The 18,511-nt window shown below is 48.9% G+C and overlaps 1 protein-coding gene across 2 annotated transcripts in view; it reads right to left on the reverse strand.

Annotated features, from left to right (window-relative positions):
* The window catches only part of LOC147097600 (adhesion G protein-coupled receptor L1-like), a 410,191-nt gene that overhangs the window by 314,297 nt on the left and 77,383 nt on the right, over positions 1 to 18,511 (reverse strand). For both annotated transcript variants that reach the window (XM_085971570.1, XM_085971569.1), the window contains exon 2: positions 26 to 135. In XM_085971570.1, the coding sequence (XP_085827696.1) occupies positions 26 to 135 (110 nt within the window). The remainder of the gene's footprint in view (positions 1 to 25; positions 136 to 18,511) is intronic.

Below are 18,511 nucleotides of genomic sequence, written 5' to 3' on the forward strand. Positions count from 1 at the left end.
GAGAAGAATGGGAGATGCTACTTACTGTAGGGAACGCACTCATACTGGATCTCCAGGTACTTGTAGGTCCCAGGGCAGGGGTCAGGGAAGACATCTGACCCCGCTACCACCACACACTGCGTGCGATTGTTACACCTGTCAGAGAGACATCACCAATTAGCCATTTGGAAACTGCTGTAGAAACACCGCGTTGGCTTCAAAACACTTTTTTTAACAATCCAAGCGCAGGTACAGCAAGGGTTAGATACAGAGTAAAGCTCCCTCTACACTGTCCCATCAAACACACTCAGGGCAGGTACAGCACGAGTTAGATACAGAGTAAAGCTGCCTCTACACTGTCCCATCAAACACACTCAGGGCAGGTACAGCACGGGTTAGATACAGAGTAAAGCTGCCTCTACACTGTCCCATCAAACACTCCCAGAGCAGGTACAGCAAGGGTTAGATACAGAGTAAAGCTCCCTCTACACTGTCCCATCAAACACTCCCAGGGCAGGTACAGCACGAGTTAGATACAGAGTAAAGCTCCCTCTACACTGTCCCATCAAACACTCCCAGGGCAGGTACAGCAAGGGTTAGATACAGAGTAAAGCTCCCTCTACACTGTCCCATCAAACACACTCAGGGCAGGTACAGCACGGGTTAGATACAGAGTAAAGCTGCCTCTACACTGTCCCATCAAACACTCCCAGGGCAGGTACAGCACGGGTTAGATACAGAGTAAAGCTGCCTCTACACTGTCCCATCAAACACTCCCAGGGCAGGTACAGCACGGGTTAGATACAGAGTAAAGCTCCCTCCACACTGTCCCATCAAACACCCCCAGGGCAGGTACAGCACGGGTTAGATACAGAGTAAAGCTGCCTCTACACTGTCCCATCAAACACTCCCAGGGCAGGTACAGCACGGGTTAGATACAGAGTAAAGCTGCCTCTACACTGTCCCATCAAACACTCCCAGGGCAGGTACAACATGGGTTAGATACAGAGTAAAGCTGCCTCTACACTGTCCCATCAAACACACCCAGGGCAGGTACAGCACGAGTTAGATACAGAGTAAAGCTCCCTCTACACTGTCCCATCAAACACACTCAGGGCAGGTACAGCACGGGTTACATACAGAGTAAAGCTGCCTCTACACTGTCCCATCAAACACACTCAGGGCAGGTACAGCAAGGGTTAGATACAGAGTAAAGCTCCCTCTACACTGTCCCATCAAACACACCCAGGGCAGGTACAGCACGAGTTAGATACACAGTAAAGCTCCCTCTACACTGCACCATCAAACACTCCCAGGGCAGGTACAGCACGGGTTAGATACAGAGTAAAGCTCCCTCTACACTGTCCCATCAAACACTCCCAGGGCAGGTACAGCACGGGTTATATACAGAGTAAAGCTGCCTCTACACTGCACCATCAAACACTCCCAGAGCAGGTACAGCACAAGTTAGATACAGAGTAAAGCTCCCTCTACACTGTCCCATCAAACACACTCAGGGCAGGTACAGCACGGGTTAGATACAGAGTAAAGCCCCCTCTACACTGTCCCATCAAACACTCCCAGGGCAGGTACAGCACGGGTTAGATACAGAGTAAAGCTCCCTCTACACTGTCGCATCAAACACTCCCAGGGCAGGTACAGCAAGGGTTAGATACAGAGTAAAGCTGCCTCTACACTGTCCCATTAAACACCCCCAGAGCAGGTACAGCACGGGTTAGATACGGAGTAAAGCTCACTCTACACTGTCCCATCAAACACTCCCAGGGCAGGTACAGCACGGGTTAGATACAGAGTAAAGCTCCCTCTACACTGTCCCATCAAACACTCCCAAGGCAGGTATAGCACGGGTTAGATACAGAGTAAAGCTCCCTCTACACCGTCCCATCAAACACTCCCAGGGCAGGTACAGCACGGGTTAGATACAGAGTAAAGCTCCCTCTACACTGTCCCATCAAACACTCCCAGGGCAGGTACAGTACGGGTTAGATACAGAGTAAAGCTCCCTCGACACTGTCCCATCAAACACTCCCAGGGCAGGTACAGCACAGGTTAGATATAGAGTAAAGCTCCCTCTACACTGTCCCATCAAACACTCCCAGGGCAGCGACAGCACGGGTTAGACACAGTGTAAAGCTGCCTCTACACTGTCCCATCAAACACTCCCAGAGCAGGTACAGCACGGGTTAGACACAGAGTAAAGCTCCCTCTACACTGTTGCATCAAACACTACCAGGGCAGGTATAGCATGGGTTAGATATAGAGTAAAGCTCCCTCTACACTGTCCCATCAAACACTCCCAGGGCAGGTACAGCACGGCTTAGATACAGAGTAAAGCTCCCTCTTCACTGTCCCATCAAACACTCCCAGGGCAGGTACAGCATGGGTTAGATAGAGAGTAAAGCTCCCTCTACACTGTCCCATCAAACACTCCCAAGGCAGGTACAGCACAGGTTAGACAAAGAGTAAAGCTGCCTCTACACTGTCCCATCAAACACTCCCGGGGCAGGTACAGCACGGGTTAGATACAGAGTAAATCTCCCTCCACACTGTCCCATCAAACACTCCCAGGGCAGGTACAGCACGGGTTAGATACAGAGTAAAGCTCCCTCTACACTGTCCCATCAAACACTCCCAGGGCAGGTACAGCACAGGTTAGATACAGAGTAAAGCTCCCTCTACACTGTCCCATCAAACACTCCCAGGGCAGGGACAACACAGGTTAGATACAGAGTAAACCTCCCTCTACACTGTCCCATCAAACACTCCCAGGGCAGGTACAGCACGGGTTAGATACAGAGTAAAGCTCCCTCTGCACTGTCAGATCAAACACTCCCAGAGCAGGTACAGCACGGGTTAGATGCAGAGTAAAGCTCCCTCTACACTGTCCCCATCAAACACTCCCAGGGCAGTGTGGTAAACCACTGTATTGTATATTGCCACCTCTGGGTGGCGCTGTGTATGGAGGCATGCCTCAGCTGACTCCACCCACCACTGTGTGGGTTTCGTTCAGACTTGTTCAGTCACTCACGAAGAAGCATGGTCTCTTCTTAGCTAATAAAAGCCTTATTCATCTCTTCTTTCGACTCATCATCTCTTCTTCGACTCATCACCTTTTATGAAGTAATTGATAAGCGTATCAGGCAGGTACAGCACGGCTTGGATACAGAGTAAAGCTCCCTCTACACTGTCCCATCAAACACTCCCAGGGCAGGTACAGCACGGGTTAGATACAGAGTAAAGCTCCCTCTACACTGTCCCATCAAACACTCCCAGGGCAGGTACAGCACGGGTTAGATACAGAGTAAAGTTCCCCATACACTCTCCCCATCAAACACTCCCAGGGCAGGTACAACACGGGTTAGATGCAGAATAAAGCTCCCTCTACACTCTCCCCATCAAACACTCCCAGGGCAGGGACAACACGGGTTAGATACATAGTAAAGCTCCCTCTACACTGTCCCATCCAACACTCCCAGGGCAGGGACAACACGGGTTAGTTACAGAGTAAAGCTCCCTCTACACTGTCCCATCAAACACTCCCAGGGCAGGGACAACACGGGTTAGATACAGAGTGAAGCTCCCTCTACACTGCCCCATCAAACACTCCCAGGGCAGGGACAACACAGGTTAGATACAGAGTAAAGTTCCCTCTACACTGTCCCATCAAACACTCCCAGGGCAGGTACAGCACGGGTTAGATACAGAGTAAAGCTCCCTCTACACTGTCCCATCAAACACTCCCAGGGCAGGTACAACACGGGTTAGATACAGAGTAAAGCTCCCTCTACTTATTTCCAATAATGGCTCTTGAGACCCATCTTGTTCGAATGCCCCCAATGGACTTGAGTGACATTGGGCCAGAAATTCCAGGCCAGAAGCGTGAGTGCGGTCGGCTTACTCACGCTTCTGGCCGTTGGAAATGCCGGCGTTCAGCATGAACAGCGCATGCGGGGAACGCCGGCATTTCCAGACCTCGAGCGCGTGCGACTGCACAGGCAGCGCTTGCGCAGTGAACTTCGTGGATTTCATTCATGAAATCCGTGAGGTTAAGTCCTTAGAAGTTACACTGAAAAAAAGCAAGTGTAAAGTGGTTCATTGGCTGCGGAGGAAGATATATTTTATTGTGGAGCTTTTGAAATGCAATATTTTTGTTTGGGAAAGGGAGGGAAGTTATTTTAAGAAATTTTAAGTAAGTTTTAAAGTTAAAATTTTTTTTTTTTTTAAAGGGTTTTCAGAACGGTAGGTAGAAGGAGCAATTGTGGCTGTGTGAATGGAATGTGAGAATGAGTTATGTATGTATGTCCACATATATTCCTTTACGTATATGTATATGTTTTATATTCCTTTACTATGAATATATGTTTTTAATTATGATTTTCCAATAAGTTACTTTCTCTGAAAGTCATAATTAAATAATACATTCATACACATAAGTAAAGGAATATATACATAACACGCAAAGGAATATATACAGACATACATACTTTCAGAAGCTCCACGATAAGAAATATCTTCCTCCGCAGCCTCTGTAGCAACTGTACCCATGCTTTTTTCATGTGTAAGTTGTAATGACTGGACCTCACTGAAAGCATTAATGAAAGCGGCGAATTATACTGCGCACGCGCTGCCTGTGCAGTCGCACGCGTTCTGCCTCTGAACCCCTTCGTTCAGAGGACAGGAAATGCCGGTTTTCCCCACATGCACTGTGCATGCTGAAAACCGGCATTTCATCCGGCCAGATGCGTAAGTACCCCGACCGTACTAGCGCATTTGGAAGGGATTTATTGGGCCAACATTTTACATGTCAATAAAATAAAAAATTTAACACTTGCACGACTTGCCCCCTCGCATCTGCGACTGAGGGTCCAAGGAGGTGCATTGCGCAAGAGGTCATCATCGCACGTATCCTCACACTGTTCCCTTTGGGGAACTGTATGAAGTGGTGGAAGGATTTATGGCCGTGATTAACGCTCATTCCGTGACCGTAACCATCTTTGAACCAGCCATTAGGGTGGTTAGTCCTATGGCGGGAGGGTTTTACGGGCTACCACAACCCATCTGAGGGGGGGGGGACCACCAACACCCACGGACGCAAGTATCCCGCTGGATGTCCACCCAGAATTTAAAGTTGGAGCTCCGACTCCACTTGCCGGGACTGTCTGGAGTGGGGTTCAAAACCCTACTCCTTCTGGCCCAGCGGCGGGGATGCTTACTGCTACGCAAAAGGCCCACTCCGCACAAAAGGTGACACCCATACGTTTCCTGCGCCTTTTCCCTCCCCGTGACTGGAGCCCTATGCTGCCATTTCACGTAGCTAATCGGATTGGGCGTTTGTCATAGCGGTAGGATCCCCGCCGCTGGGCCAGATCAGGGTAGGGTTTCGAACCCCGCTCCAGACAGTCCCGGCAAGTGGAGTCGGAGCTCCGGCTCTAAATTCTGGGTTGACATCCAGTGGGATATTTGCATCCGTGGGTGTGGGTGGCCCCCCCTCCTTGTATAGCTTGTGGGAGCCCGTAAAACCCTCCCGCCATAGGACTAACCGCCCTAATGGCTGGTTCAAAGATGGTTACGGTCACGGAATGAGCATTAATCACGGCCATAAATCCTTCCAGCACTTCATACAGTTCCCCAAAGGGAACAGTGTGAAGACACGTATGATGACGACATTGCTAAATAAATAAATGGAATTAAAAAAATTCTTTTAGGGCTTTTAAAAGTCTTTAAATTGCTTTAATTCTCTTTAAAACTACTTCAGATTACTCAAAATAATGTAAACATTTAAAAAAGTTTATAAAAGTTACCAAAATCTTCAAAAAACTTCCAAAAACCTATTTAAACTGCTGCTTTGCATGTAAAAAAGCAAAGCAGTTTGACAGAAACATTGGGGGCGTGTCCAGTGAAACTGAGACCTCAAGGGGCGTGTCTCACTTACACTGCACGCTCCTGGGTCCGCGCTGGCTGCACTCCTGGGCGGCGTGACGTCATACGCTGCCCGGGAATGTGCTTTCAATTTCTCCAAGTTCAGGCGTCCCAGAAGCTGATCGGCAGGAGCGCGGGGTAAGTGCAAATACAGGGCTTGCACGCGCTGCAAGCCCCGTTCTGGAATTTCTGGCCCATTATTCCAGTCCCACACCAACTGGGCTCTCTGAGTGAGGTTGCAAATTTAGCTTCAATTGGTGTCTTAATAGGGTTGTTCTGAGCTTTTGCTTCAGTCATGGTCTCCTGGTTGCCTATGGTTTGTGGGTGCTCTTCTCTGATCTACCTCTTGTCAGCTTGGCTCAGTTGGTGTGGGCCTCTGAGTGAAGGCTCAAGCCCCACTATAAATCGGGGATGACACTGAGGGCGTGCTGTGTTGTTGGCGGCTTCGTTTTTCATACGAGATTCTAAACAGAGGCCCTGCCTGCTCAGATGGACGTAAAAGATCCCCGGGTTGAATTTCCATTTCCCAATCACCCGCCATAACTTTGCCGGATGATGGGCAGAAGTGCAAAGCGTGTGCGTCGTTTCCCCGGGGTTTGTGCCGACGATACAGTGGAAGGGCGGGCGAAATCCCACCGAAATTCTACACCTCCCCCGTGAAACAACTTGAAGAGCAGTGAGTCTTCCTGACCACCATTACTCTTTTATCAAAAGAACTTAAAATGTCATTCATTCATTTGCTGTTTGTGGGACCTTGCTGTGCACAAGTTGGCCACCATGTTTGTTTACATAACAAGGGTAATTCATTGGCTGTCGAGCGCTTTGTGAGATCCTGAAGACGTAAAAGGTGCTCCTGATATGCAAATTATTTCTTTCTTTCTTTCTTTCCTTCCTGTCTGTTTTTGGGACCTTGCTGTGCGCAAATTGGCAACCAAGACTCTGGGTCCAGGCTGTGTTTTCACTACATTTTCACCATGAAGCCGCCTGGCACCGACAGTTTAGTTGTCATGTGTTCTATATGTTTTATTACCGCTGAATTAAACTTGCTTACGGTCACAACCCAATGCCCACAGGCTGCTCGCCAGGGCATGAGAAACCGCACTGTGAAGGATTTGGGACTTTTCAATTTGGACCTTTAGTACCTGCTTTTAAGGACGACTAAAAGAAGGGACTTGGTAACAGAGCAGAACTTGGTCAATGGTATGAACAACAAAGGTCAGCTTGGCCAAGGTGATGGTCTTTGCTTATTGTCCAGGGCGCTTGAGAAAGAACGTACAGTCAGCAAGACTGATTAGAGCCCTTCATAGGACAAAGCAGCCCGTTTGATTGGCACCCCATCCACCACCTTATACATTCACTCCCTCCGCCACCGGCGCACCGTGGCTGCAGTGTGTACCATCTACAAGATGCACTGCAGCAACTCGCCAAGGCTTCTTCGGCAGCACCTCCCAAACCCGCGACCTCTTCCACCTAGAAGGACAAGGGCAGCAGGCGCATGGGAACACCACCACCTCCAAGTTCCCCTCCAAGTCACACACCATCCTGACTTAGAAGTATATCGCCAATCCTTCATCGTTGCTGGGTCAAAATCCTGGAACTCCCTCCCTAACAGCACTGTGGGAGCACCTTCACCACACGGACTGCAGCGGTCCAAGAAGGCGGCTCACCACCACCTTCTCAAGGGCAATTAGGGATGGGCAATAAATGCCGGCCTTGCCAGCGACGCCCACATCCCATAAAATGCTACAAGACCAGCACCTGATAATCATGACTGCGACAGCTATAAGAGACCAGACTGGAAGAACTGATAAACAATTTGCTGGACTGTTAGAATGGAAAATAAGCCTAAATATGAGAACCGCAGGCCTGAAGGAGAAAAACATACAAAAACATCCCAGCTTGGAAGGATCTTTAGGTGATGTTTGAACAAGGCAGCGTAGGAAAGGGACCTTCTGATCTCCCTAGATAAAGGACCTGATCATTCCTTCATGCTCATTCAAAAGGCAAAACCTTTCTGGTATAAACTGTCATGATTGAATGTCAAATAATATTCTTTAGCGTTAGAAAATAACGACAGTGTTTCGCTTGATCTTTGACCTTTCCTATCCTGAACAAGGGAGAGAGAAATCCCGACAGCTGGGAATCCGCCTCTTTCCCAACCTTTGCTAGCAGACACCCAATGGCCAGGGGCGCTTCACCTTCCAGTCCGAAGCACGAAATTCATTCACGTTAAATGTCCATCTGCCATTCCTAATCGCTGTGACCTGTAGCCCTAGATCCCTTTCAATTCCCCTCACACCTGTGTAGCACTGACTGGCTTGCTGCCATGAACACCGTAAACAGCAGGGCATCCACTACAGATTCCTGTGGGACCCGGCCGCTCTCTGTTCCTCCCAGAGTGTTTGTTTATCCACATGTCTGGCGGGCACAGCATGGCATTGCCCAGGATGCAAACAGGAAGACAATGTTAGAGAAATCTCATCCAGTTGGATCATCGTCCTGCTCCAACACTCCAAATTATTTTATTGTAACCTATGTAACTTAACTGCACCAGCCACATATATACTGTGGCAACAAGAGCAGGTCAAAAGCTGGGTATTCTGTGGCGAGTGTCTCACCTCCTGACTCCCCAAAGCCTTTCCACCATCTACAAGGCACAAGTCAGGAGTGTGATGGAATACTCTCCACTTGCCTGGATGAGTGCAGCTCCAACAACACTCAAGAAGCTCAACATCATCCAGGACAAAACAGCCCACTTGATTGGCACCCCATCCACCACCTTAAACATTCACTCCCTCCACCACCGGCGTACCGTGGCTGCAGTGTGTACCATCTACAAGATGCACTGCAGCAACTCGCCAAGGCTTCTTCGGCAGCACCTCCCAAACCCGCGACCTCTTCCACCTAGAAGGACAAGGGCAGCAGGCGCACGGGAACACCACCACCTCCAAGTTCCCCTCCAAGTCACACACCATTCTGATTTAGAAGTATATCGCCGATCCTTCATCGTCTCTGGGTCAAAACCCTGGAACTCCCTCCCTAACAGCACTGTGGGAGCACCTTTACCACACGGACTGCAGTGGTTCAAGAAGGCGGCTCACCACCACCTTCTCAAGGGCAATTAGGGATGGGCAGTAAATGAATGAATTTTTTTTTAATATCCTTTTTTAAAATGTATCCTATATTTTGACGGAAACAAGATTAGGATTATAACGGAATAATTCCATTGATTGTCCATTCATAGTCAATGGACGAACCGCTGATTCATAGTCAATGGATGAACTACCCATTCATAGCCGTGTCAGCCATGGCTCAGCGGGTAGCACCCTCGCCTCTGAGTCAAAGGTTGTAGATTCAAGTCCCACTCCATGAGACTTGAGCACAAAAATCTGGGCTGACACTCCAGTGCAGTGCTGAGGGAGCGCTGCACTGTTGGAGGTGCCGTCTTTCAGATGAGACGTTAAACCAAAGCCTCATCTACCTTCTCAGGTGGGTGCAAAAGATCCCATGGCACTATTTAGACAAGAACAGTGAAGTTCATCCTGGCATATATTTATCCCTCAACCAACATCACTAAAACATCTCATGCTGTTTGTGGGAGCTTGCTGTGCGCAAATTGGCTGCCGCGTTTCCTACATTACAACCGTGACTATAATTCAAAAAGTACTTCATTGTCCGCAAAGCGCTTTGGTACGACTGGTGGTCATGAAAGGCGCTATAGAAATGTAAGTCCCTTGTTTGTTTTAATGGACGAACTGCCCATTCATAGTCAATAGATGGAAAACTTATAGCAACAACAATTTGCATTTATATAGCATCTATTAGCGTAGAAAAATATTGAAGGGTAAGTGAAACCGATGCCAAGCCAAAGAAGAAGAAGGGGTGACCAAAAGCTTGGTCAAAGAGGTGGGTTTTAAGGAGGGTCTTAAAGGAGGAGAAAACGGTGAAGTAGTTCAGGGAGGGGATTCCGGATAGTGGGCCCGAGATGGCTGAAAGCCCGGCCGACAATGGTGGGGCGAAGGGAGGGGGAATGCACAAGAGGCCGGAGACAGAGCAACGGAAAGTTTGGAGGGGCGTGGGGGGCGGGTGGTAGGCGACGTTGCCTCTGAGCTGTGCGGCCGCGCAGTGATGGGAAAGGTCCCGCGCGAGGCCGCTCACCGGCTTTTACACCGTGAATAGCCCGCAGGCACGGAGATTTACAGGGACCGCGCATTGAAAGAACCAGGCCGCGCGGAGCGAAGCGCAGCTCGCAGGGAACAGTGGTCGCAGGGCTGGAGGATGTTACAGAGACAGGAAGGGATTTAAACACCAGGGTGTAGGAGTCTCTGCACTCCTAGCAAGGAATCTATAAACTCACTGGAAGTTAACAAACTGAGTTTAATGTATTAAAACTTTACAAAACAAGAAAATGCAGGAGAAGCTCTAAACAGGTCTTTTCTCCATCACTCCACACGAGGACAGGCTGGCCACGCCCTCTACCTGTGACGTCATGACATCATCACGTTTCCCGCCGTTGGGGACGTCACATGACCCACGTGATGACATCATCGCGTCAGATTGCGATTTTGTCGATCTAGCTCTGTTTAACCAGAGCCAACATTGAAAGGTAGTAAACATGATTAAAGGCAATTATACAAGTCCCTGTGCGAGTCTCTTAGTGGCTTTGCCACAAGGGGAAGAATTTTAGATTTTGAAATGTGGTCCAAATGTTCTCATTAAGGCGCATCTCAAGCTGCAGATATTAGCGGCTGAAACGGAGTCTTCCACTGGGCTACGGAGACCGGATTTAACAGCATAAACGCTGGGAGGCGTCTCACTGACACCCGGCTCCTAGAATCCACATTAAAGAAGAGGTACGGAAGCAGCTAGAGAGAGAGAGAGGTGTCAGAGCCACTCCACATATGCAGATATCTTCCAACCACCTTGGGCATTTGAAGCACAAATCTAAAGTGACAGCCCTTTCTACCTAATTATTCCTCTGCTATTATGCCAACCCACTTTCACAAACCCTCAGCTACTTGAATGCGTCCGTCCTGGTATCATTGCAAGGCTTTTCAATTGCACATTCCACTGAAGAGCCACCTTAGAGGCTAACAATAAGGATGATTTCATTACTGTTGCCCCCGGCAACCCAGGAATGGCAGTGTTACGGAGCTTTATAATGCACAAGAATGTACGAGCTCCGACAACCAGCTCAGAGTGAAACGCTGAAGCTTTAGTGAACTCTTGCCGTCTACAGCTGACAGCTGGTTGGCATGACAGCAACTCCCAGGAGGCCGTGTTTAAGTTGGGATCATTAAATATCTAGAAATTCCATGAAGACTAGATACACAGGTAGAGAGAGAAGACCGAACAGAAGCTGGGCTGAAGGAATATTTAAACGCAACTTCCACTGTGAGAAAGAAAGACTTGCATTTCTACAGCGCCTATTCACGACCACCGGACGTCCCAAAGTGCTTTACAGCCAATGAAGTACAGTCATTGTTGTAATGTAGGAAACGCAGCAGCCAATTTGCACACAGCAAGCAGCAATGGGACAATGATTAGATAATCTGTTTTAGTGATGTTGATTGAGGGATAAATATTGGCCAGGACACCGGGAAGAACTCCCTTGCTCTTCTTTGAAATAGTACCATGGGATCTTTTATGTCCACCTGAGAGAGCAAATGGGGCCTCGGTTGAACGTCTCATCTGAATGCTGGCACCTCTGACAGTGCGGCACTCCCTCAGCACTGCACTGGAGTGTCAGCCTAGATGTTTGTGCTCAAGTCTCTGGAGGAGGACTTGAACATGACCGTGCTACCCACTGAGCCACACTGCGAGGGCCCAAAGGGAATTGACCCCATTGTTGAGTTGATGACTATGCCTTTGATGACTAGGCATAATCCAGGCTGACACGTCCACTGCAGCATTGAGGGAGTGCTGCACTGTCGGAGGTGCCGTCTTTCGGATGAGATGTTAAACCGAGGCCCCGTCTGCTCTCTCAGGTGGATGTAAAAGATCCCACGGCACTATTTTGAAGAAGAGCAGGAGGAGTTCTCCCCGGTGTCCTGGCCAATATTTATCCCTCAACCAACATCACCAAAACAGATTATCTGGTCATTCATTTCATTTGTGTTTGTGGGAGCTTGCTGTGCACAAATTGGCTGCCCCGTTTCATACATTACAACAGAGACTACACTTCAAAAGTACTTCATTGGCTGTAAAGCGCTTTGGGACGTCCTGAGGTTGTGAAAAGTGCTATATAAATGCAAGTCTTTCTTTCTGGCGAAGTCATTGCAGTACAGCAGCAGAATGTACAAGGACATTCAGAAGAATTAGGAGCAGGAGTCGGCCATTCGGCCCCTCGAACCTGCTCCGCCATTCAATAAGATCATGGCTGATCTTCCACCTCAACTTCACTTTCCTGCCCGATCCCCATATCCATTGATTCAGGGCCATCAAAGAGAGAAAGCTATAGCTAGGTGTGCCCTGTTACTGCACAACCATTGCAGCTTCACTCCACAATCTGTATTTCTCTCCTCTGCCTCCTTAAGTGCAGGGATGGGGTGAGACTGAGGCACTGTGTTGAGGGCGGGGGGAGGGGGCGGGGGGGCAAGTGCAAGTCTTAGTGAGAAGACTGTGTGAAACAAAAATGGGTTGAGAAAGCGTCGGTGAAGCCAGAAATCAGCAAGCCCAGTTTGGGGAGCCTTCACAACGCTCCAACCCCTCATCTTCCTAAAGCAGGTGAGTGGGGGCAACAACCGCACCGGCTTGATACAGGGCAAACTTGCCCACAGTGCAACACTGATGTAAAAGCAGGAAATTCCCATGCACAGCACACCCAGGTGATGCTGCTCCTGTGGAAATGAGATCCCTGGGGCTTGGGCGAGATCAAGGAAACTCTCGTCCAGCTTATTAACGGCGCAATGCGCTAAACATGGCTTCCTCCATTTTTTTTTAGCACAGTTGCGGCGTAATAATGGCACAAGTGCATCTTCTGTTGCAGTCTGTGTCTGTCTGCCTTATTTGAGGAGGGATATACTTGCATTGGAGGCAGTTCAGCGATGATTCACTTGGTTGATTCCTGAGATGAAGGGGTTGTCTTATGAGGAAAGGTTGAGCAGGTTGGGCCTATACTCATTGGAGTTTAGAAGAATGAGAGGGGATCTTATTGAAACGTATAAGATTCTGAAGGGGCTCGACAGGGTAGATGCTGAGAGGATGTTTCCCCTCATGGGGGAATCTAGAACTAGGGGGCATAGTCTCAGAATAAGGGGGCACCTTTTAAATCAGAAATGAGGAGGAATTTCTTCTCTCAGAGGGTCGTGAATCTTTGGGATTCTCTTCCCCAGAGAGCTGTGGAGGCGGAGTCATTGAATATATTTAAGGTGGAGATAGACAGATTTTTGAACAATAAGGGAGTCAGGGGTTATGGGGAGCGGGCAGGGAAATGGAGTTAAGACCAAGATCAGATCAGCCATGTGGTATCTCCAAGTTTGCAGGCGACACAAAGCTGGGTGGGCGTGTGTGCTGCGAGGAGGATGCCGAGAAACTTCGGGATGATTTGGACAGGTTGGGTGAATGGGCAGAAGCATGGCAGATGCAATATAACGTGGGTAAATGTGAGGTTATCCACTTTGGTGTCAAAAACAGAAAGGCAGACTATTACCTGAATGGCAATAGATTGGGAGAAGGGGAAGTGCAACGCGACCTGGGTGTCCTTGAGCACCAGTCACTGAAGGTAAGCATGCAGGTGCAGCAGGCGGTGAAGAAGGCAAATGGTATGTTGGCCTTCATAGCGAAAGGGTTTGAGTACAGGAACAAGGATGTCTTGCTGCAGTTGTACAGGGCCTTGGTGAGACCACACCTTGAGTATTGTGTGCAGTTTTGGTCGCCTTATCTGAGGAAGGATGTTCTTGCCATGGAAGGAGTTCAGCGAAGATTCACCAGGCTGATACCTGGGATGGCAGGAATGATGTATGACGAGAGATTGGGTCGATTGGGATTATACTCGCTGGAGTTTAGAAGAATGAGAGGGGATCTCATCAAAACTTATAAAATTCTGACAGGTCTGGACAAACTAGATGGAGGTAGAATGTTCCCAATGGTCGGGGGAGTCGAGAACCAGGGGTCACAGTCAAGGATAAGGGATAAGCCATTTAGGACAGAGATGAGGAAGAATTTCTTCACCCAGAGAGTGGTGAACCTGTGGAATTCTCTACCACAGAAGGCGGTTGAGGCCAAGTCTTTAAATATATTCAAGAAGGAGTTGGATATATTTCTTAGAGCTAAAGGTATCAAGGGATATGGGGAGAAGGCAGGGACAGGGTACTGAATTTGGATGATCAGCCATGATCTCATCGAATGGCGGAGCAGGCTTGAGGGGCCGAATGGCCTACTCCTGCTCCTATCTTCTATGTTTCTATGTTTCTATCTTATTGAATGGCGGAGCAGGCTTGAGGGACCAAATGGCCGACTCCTGCTCCTAATATCTTATGTCTTATGTTCCCCCTTCTATCTGTCTCTCTAACTCTGTCTGTCTCTCCTTTGTCAGGCTCTCCCACTGTCTGCCCCTCTATCTCGGTTCTTTCTCTCTGTCTGTCTCACTGTCTGTCTACTGTCTACATCTCTCTATCTCCATCTGTCCTGCTATGTCCCTTGCTGCCTGTTTGCTTTGTCTACCTGACTCTTCCCCTCTGCCCTTTCCTTCTGTCTCTCTACCTGTCGCCCGTCTATCTCTGTTTCTCTCAGTCTATCTGTTTCTCTATTACATGAGAACATAAAAATTAGGAGCAGGAATAGGGTCATATAGCCCCTTGAGCCTGCTCCGCCATTCAACAATAAGATCATGGCTGATCTTCTCCCTCAACTCCAGGCTCCCGCCCGATCTCCATATCCCTTGATACCCTTACTATCCAAAAATCTATCGATCTCTGTCTTGAATATACTCAACGACTGAGCCTCCACAGCCCTCTGGGGCAGAGAATTCCAAAGATTCACCGCCCTCTGATTGAAGAAATTTCTCCTCATCTCAGTCCTAAATGGCCGACCCCTCTCAGTTCCCTGTCTGAGGCCAAACCTGCGAATTATGGACCGTTATCATTGCCACATTAAGGAACTGCAAACGCAATTATTGTGCAAACTAATTAAAAAATCAATTTCTCAATGTATGATCACTTCATCATTTGCAAATTAATTCAAAAGTTTTCAAATTGATTTCTAGATGTGCACATGAATTTGGAAATACATCAATTGATAATTAAAGGCATAGGTTTGTAAATTAATTTATGTATTAAAATAAAATGAAGTAATAGGTTTATGAATGAAAACATGAATTAATTTAAAGCTGGATGTGCGCGGAGCTCTGAAACTCTCAGAGCTTCCAGCAGGCTCTGATAGTGAATATTATAGAGTGGTCGAGACCATCAGGGCCCTGCATATTGCCAAGATAGTGGGTGCTACAGATTTGATCCCTGTTCCTGGGACTAGGGACAGGGTCACTGGCAAGGCAGAGCCAGGCCTGGTTAGTACCTGGAGGGGTGACCATCAGGGAAGACCAGGTGCAGAAGGTCATGGAAGGAGCCCCGAGGAGGGGCGGTTGGTGAGAAGGTCACGGAAGGAGCCCCGAGGAGGGGCGGTTGGTGAGAAGGTCACGGAAGGAGCCCCGGGAGGGGCGGCTGGTGAGCAGGCCCGGGCATTGGGCTGAAGATTGTCGGACAGGAGGAATGGTGGAAATGGAATGGCGGCGCGCACAGACGCAGCGGCTTTGCTTCTCCCAGGACGGTGCTATTTACGTTTAATGTTAATGTTATTTGTACTGGACTCATGGGAGCTTGCAAGATCACATTTCGTTGTTCATGTACTTGTGCATTGTACAATGACAATAAAGTTGAATTATTATTATTATGTCACTGAATTCCAGCTCTCACTCACATAATGGCTGCTCACACCCATTCTCTCTCCCTTTCTCTCTGTCTCCCTCTTTCTCTCTTCTTTCTCCCTCCCTCTCTCTGTCTATATCTCTTTCTCTCCATCTCTCTCTTTCTATCTCTCTCTCTTGGTCTCCCTTTCTCTCTCTTTCTCTCCTTCTCTCTCTCCCTCTCTGTCTCTGTCTCTTTCTTTCTCCCTCCCTCTCTCTGTCTATCTCTTTCTCTCCATCTCTCTCTTTCTATCTCTCTCTCTGTCTCCCCCTCTCGCTCTCTCTTTTTCTCTCCCTCTCTGTGTCCCTTTCTCTCTCTCTCTCTCTCTTTCTCTCCCTCTCTCTCTCTTTCGCTCCCTCTCTCTCTTTCTACCTCGCTGTCTCTCTGCAATAACAAATTAATCTACTAACATCTCCGATTAGATTCTGGGAATGAGAAAACATCTGCCTTGCTCCATCAGCCAGCCTCTCTCAAGCTTTTCACGGATCATTTCCCATCTCTTCTGCCCAAACTCACCTCCCCGGTTTATTTGCTTGCAAGCTATCTATTCCACATTGTTTCGTCTGGTCTCTCACCTTCAGTTTTGTTCCGTCTGTCTTATCTGTTAATCTCTCTTTTGCTCTCGCTCTCCCTGTCTCTCGCTCTCTGTCTATCTTATGCTGCCTCTGTCTATCCCAGTGACCATAATATTATTAGATTCATCTTGATCAGTCAAGCTAACACGGCTGAAGATTCAATGCTAGTGTCACATAGATAGAAGGCTGAAGTGCAAACAGAAAATGCTGGAAATACTCAGCAGGTCAGGCAGCATCGGCGGAGAGAGAAACATAGTTAACGTTTCAGGTCGATGACCTTTCGTCAGAACTGGAAAAAGTTAGAGATGTAACACATTTAAAGAAAGTACAGAGGCAGGGAAGAAAGAAAGAAGGAAAGAAAGACAGACTGACTGACTGACATACATTTATATAGCGTCTATCACATTTCTATAGCACCTTTCACAGCCTCAGGACGTCCCAAAGCGCTTTACAGCCAATGAAGTACTTTTTGAAGTGTACCACTGTTGTAATGTAGGAAACGCGGCAGCCAATTTGCGCACAACAAGCTCCCACAAACAACAATGTGAAAATGACCAGATAATTTGTTTTTGTTATGTTGATTAAGGGAAAAATATTGGCCAGGACACCGGGGATAACTCCCCTGCTCATCTTCGAAATAGTGCCATGGGCTCTTTTACGTCCACCTGAGAGAGCAGACGGGGCCTGGGTTTAACGTCTCATCCGAAAGACGGCTCCTCCGACAGTGCAGCGCTCCCTCCGCACTGCACTGGGGGTGTCAGCCTAGATTTTTGTGCTCGAGTCTCTGGAGTGGGACTTGAACCCACAACCTTCTGACTCAGAAAGGGGCGGGGGAGGGGAGGAAAGAACACAAGGGAAGGTCTGTGATACGGTCCAAGGCAGGAGAGATTAAATGACATTGAGTATTTGCAGCATTTTCTGTTTCTGTGTCAGATCTCCGGCGGATCCGCAGTATTTTGCTTTTGAAGGAGTGGGACCACACCCACTACACCCCGGTCCCAGGCCGGCCAAACTCATGTCACCGTGGTCTGTTTAATTGCTGCTTTTTATTCTTGTCCTCTGTGTCTGAGCCGCGAGTTGATGTTGACGCTGTGACTGGAAAATCTTCGACTCCCTGCCCTGTCATCCCCACCTGCATCAACATAAATAAACAGAAAACAGGCCCTGGTGAGGACTGCCTCCAGGTGTTTCCAGGCTGGAGACACCCCCTCCAACAAGAGGCTCCTCAAGGAGTCAGGGATTCGCGTCGAGCAATCCCTCCCTCCCCCTGATTTTCCGAGCCGGCTGTGACCTCACCGCCCGCCTCTGTGCCACACCACCGTCAGCCAGCGGAGTCCCTCGGTCCCAGCAGGCGTAGCCAGCAGGGAGCCGGGCCAGCCGGTGGTGTGCAGCAACACACCTGCCTCAGGGAGAAGCACCAGGGGGGGACAGAAACAAAAAATCAAAGCTCTCACTGCTGACACCAGTTCGGGCCTGTGAGCGGGTTAAAGAGTTACAGCCAGGAGAGGCAGCAGATCTGCAGCCCGGCCTTGGGCCTCTCATTTGCACACCAGTTTCAGGGGGTGAAAAGCTCAGTATCTGGCTCACATCCCCCAGTTATTTTCAATGGCGCAGAAGAAGGCGTGAGAGATGAACAGCTTTTCTCTTCTTCTTAGGCAGTCCCTCGGAACCGAGGATGACTTGCTTCCACATTAAAAATGAGTTCTCAGGTGACTGATGAGTCCAATGCGGGACCTACAGTCTCTGTCACAGGTGGGGCAGACGGTGGTTGAAGGGGGCGGGTGGGTGGGGTGCTTGGGTTGACGTGTGCTCCTTGCGCTGCCTGCGCAAGTGCAGAACCAGGGAGAATGGGTGGGGGGAGGGCGGGGAAAGAACAAAAGGGAGAGCCCCGCACTTGCTACAAAGCCGTCCATCTGGAACACGTTCCGGTTCTGACGAAGGGTCATCGACCTGAGACGTTAACCCTATTTCGCTTTCCACGGATGCTGCCCGACCTGCTGAGGGTTGCCACCATTTTCTGTTCTGGTCCCACTACTTGTTTTGGCAGATAGCTGTCGCTCAGATCAAAGCTTGCCCTTAGATGTCGTACTGTACAAAACTGAAACACCATCGCCA

The sequence above is a fragment of the Somniosus microcephalus genome, chromosome 31 (assembly GCF_052327205.1).
Source record: "Somniosus microcephalus isolate GS21.2 chromosome 31, FLI_Smic_1.0, whole genome shotgun sequence".
Taxonomy (NCBI): Eukaryota; Metazoa; Chordata; class Chondrichthyes; order Squaliformes; family Somniosidae; genus Somniosus; species Somniosus microcephalus.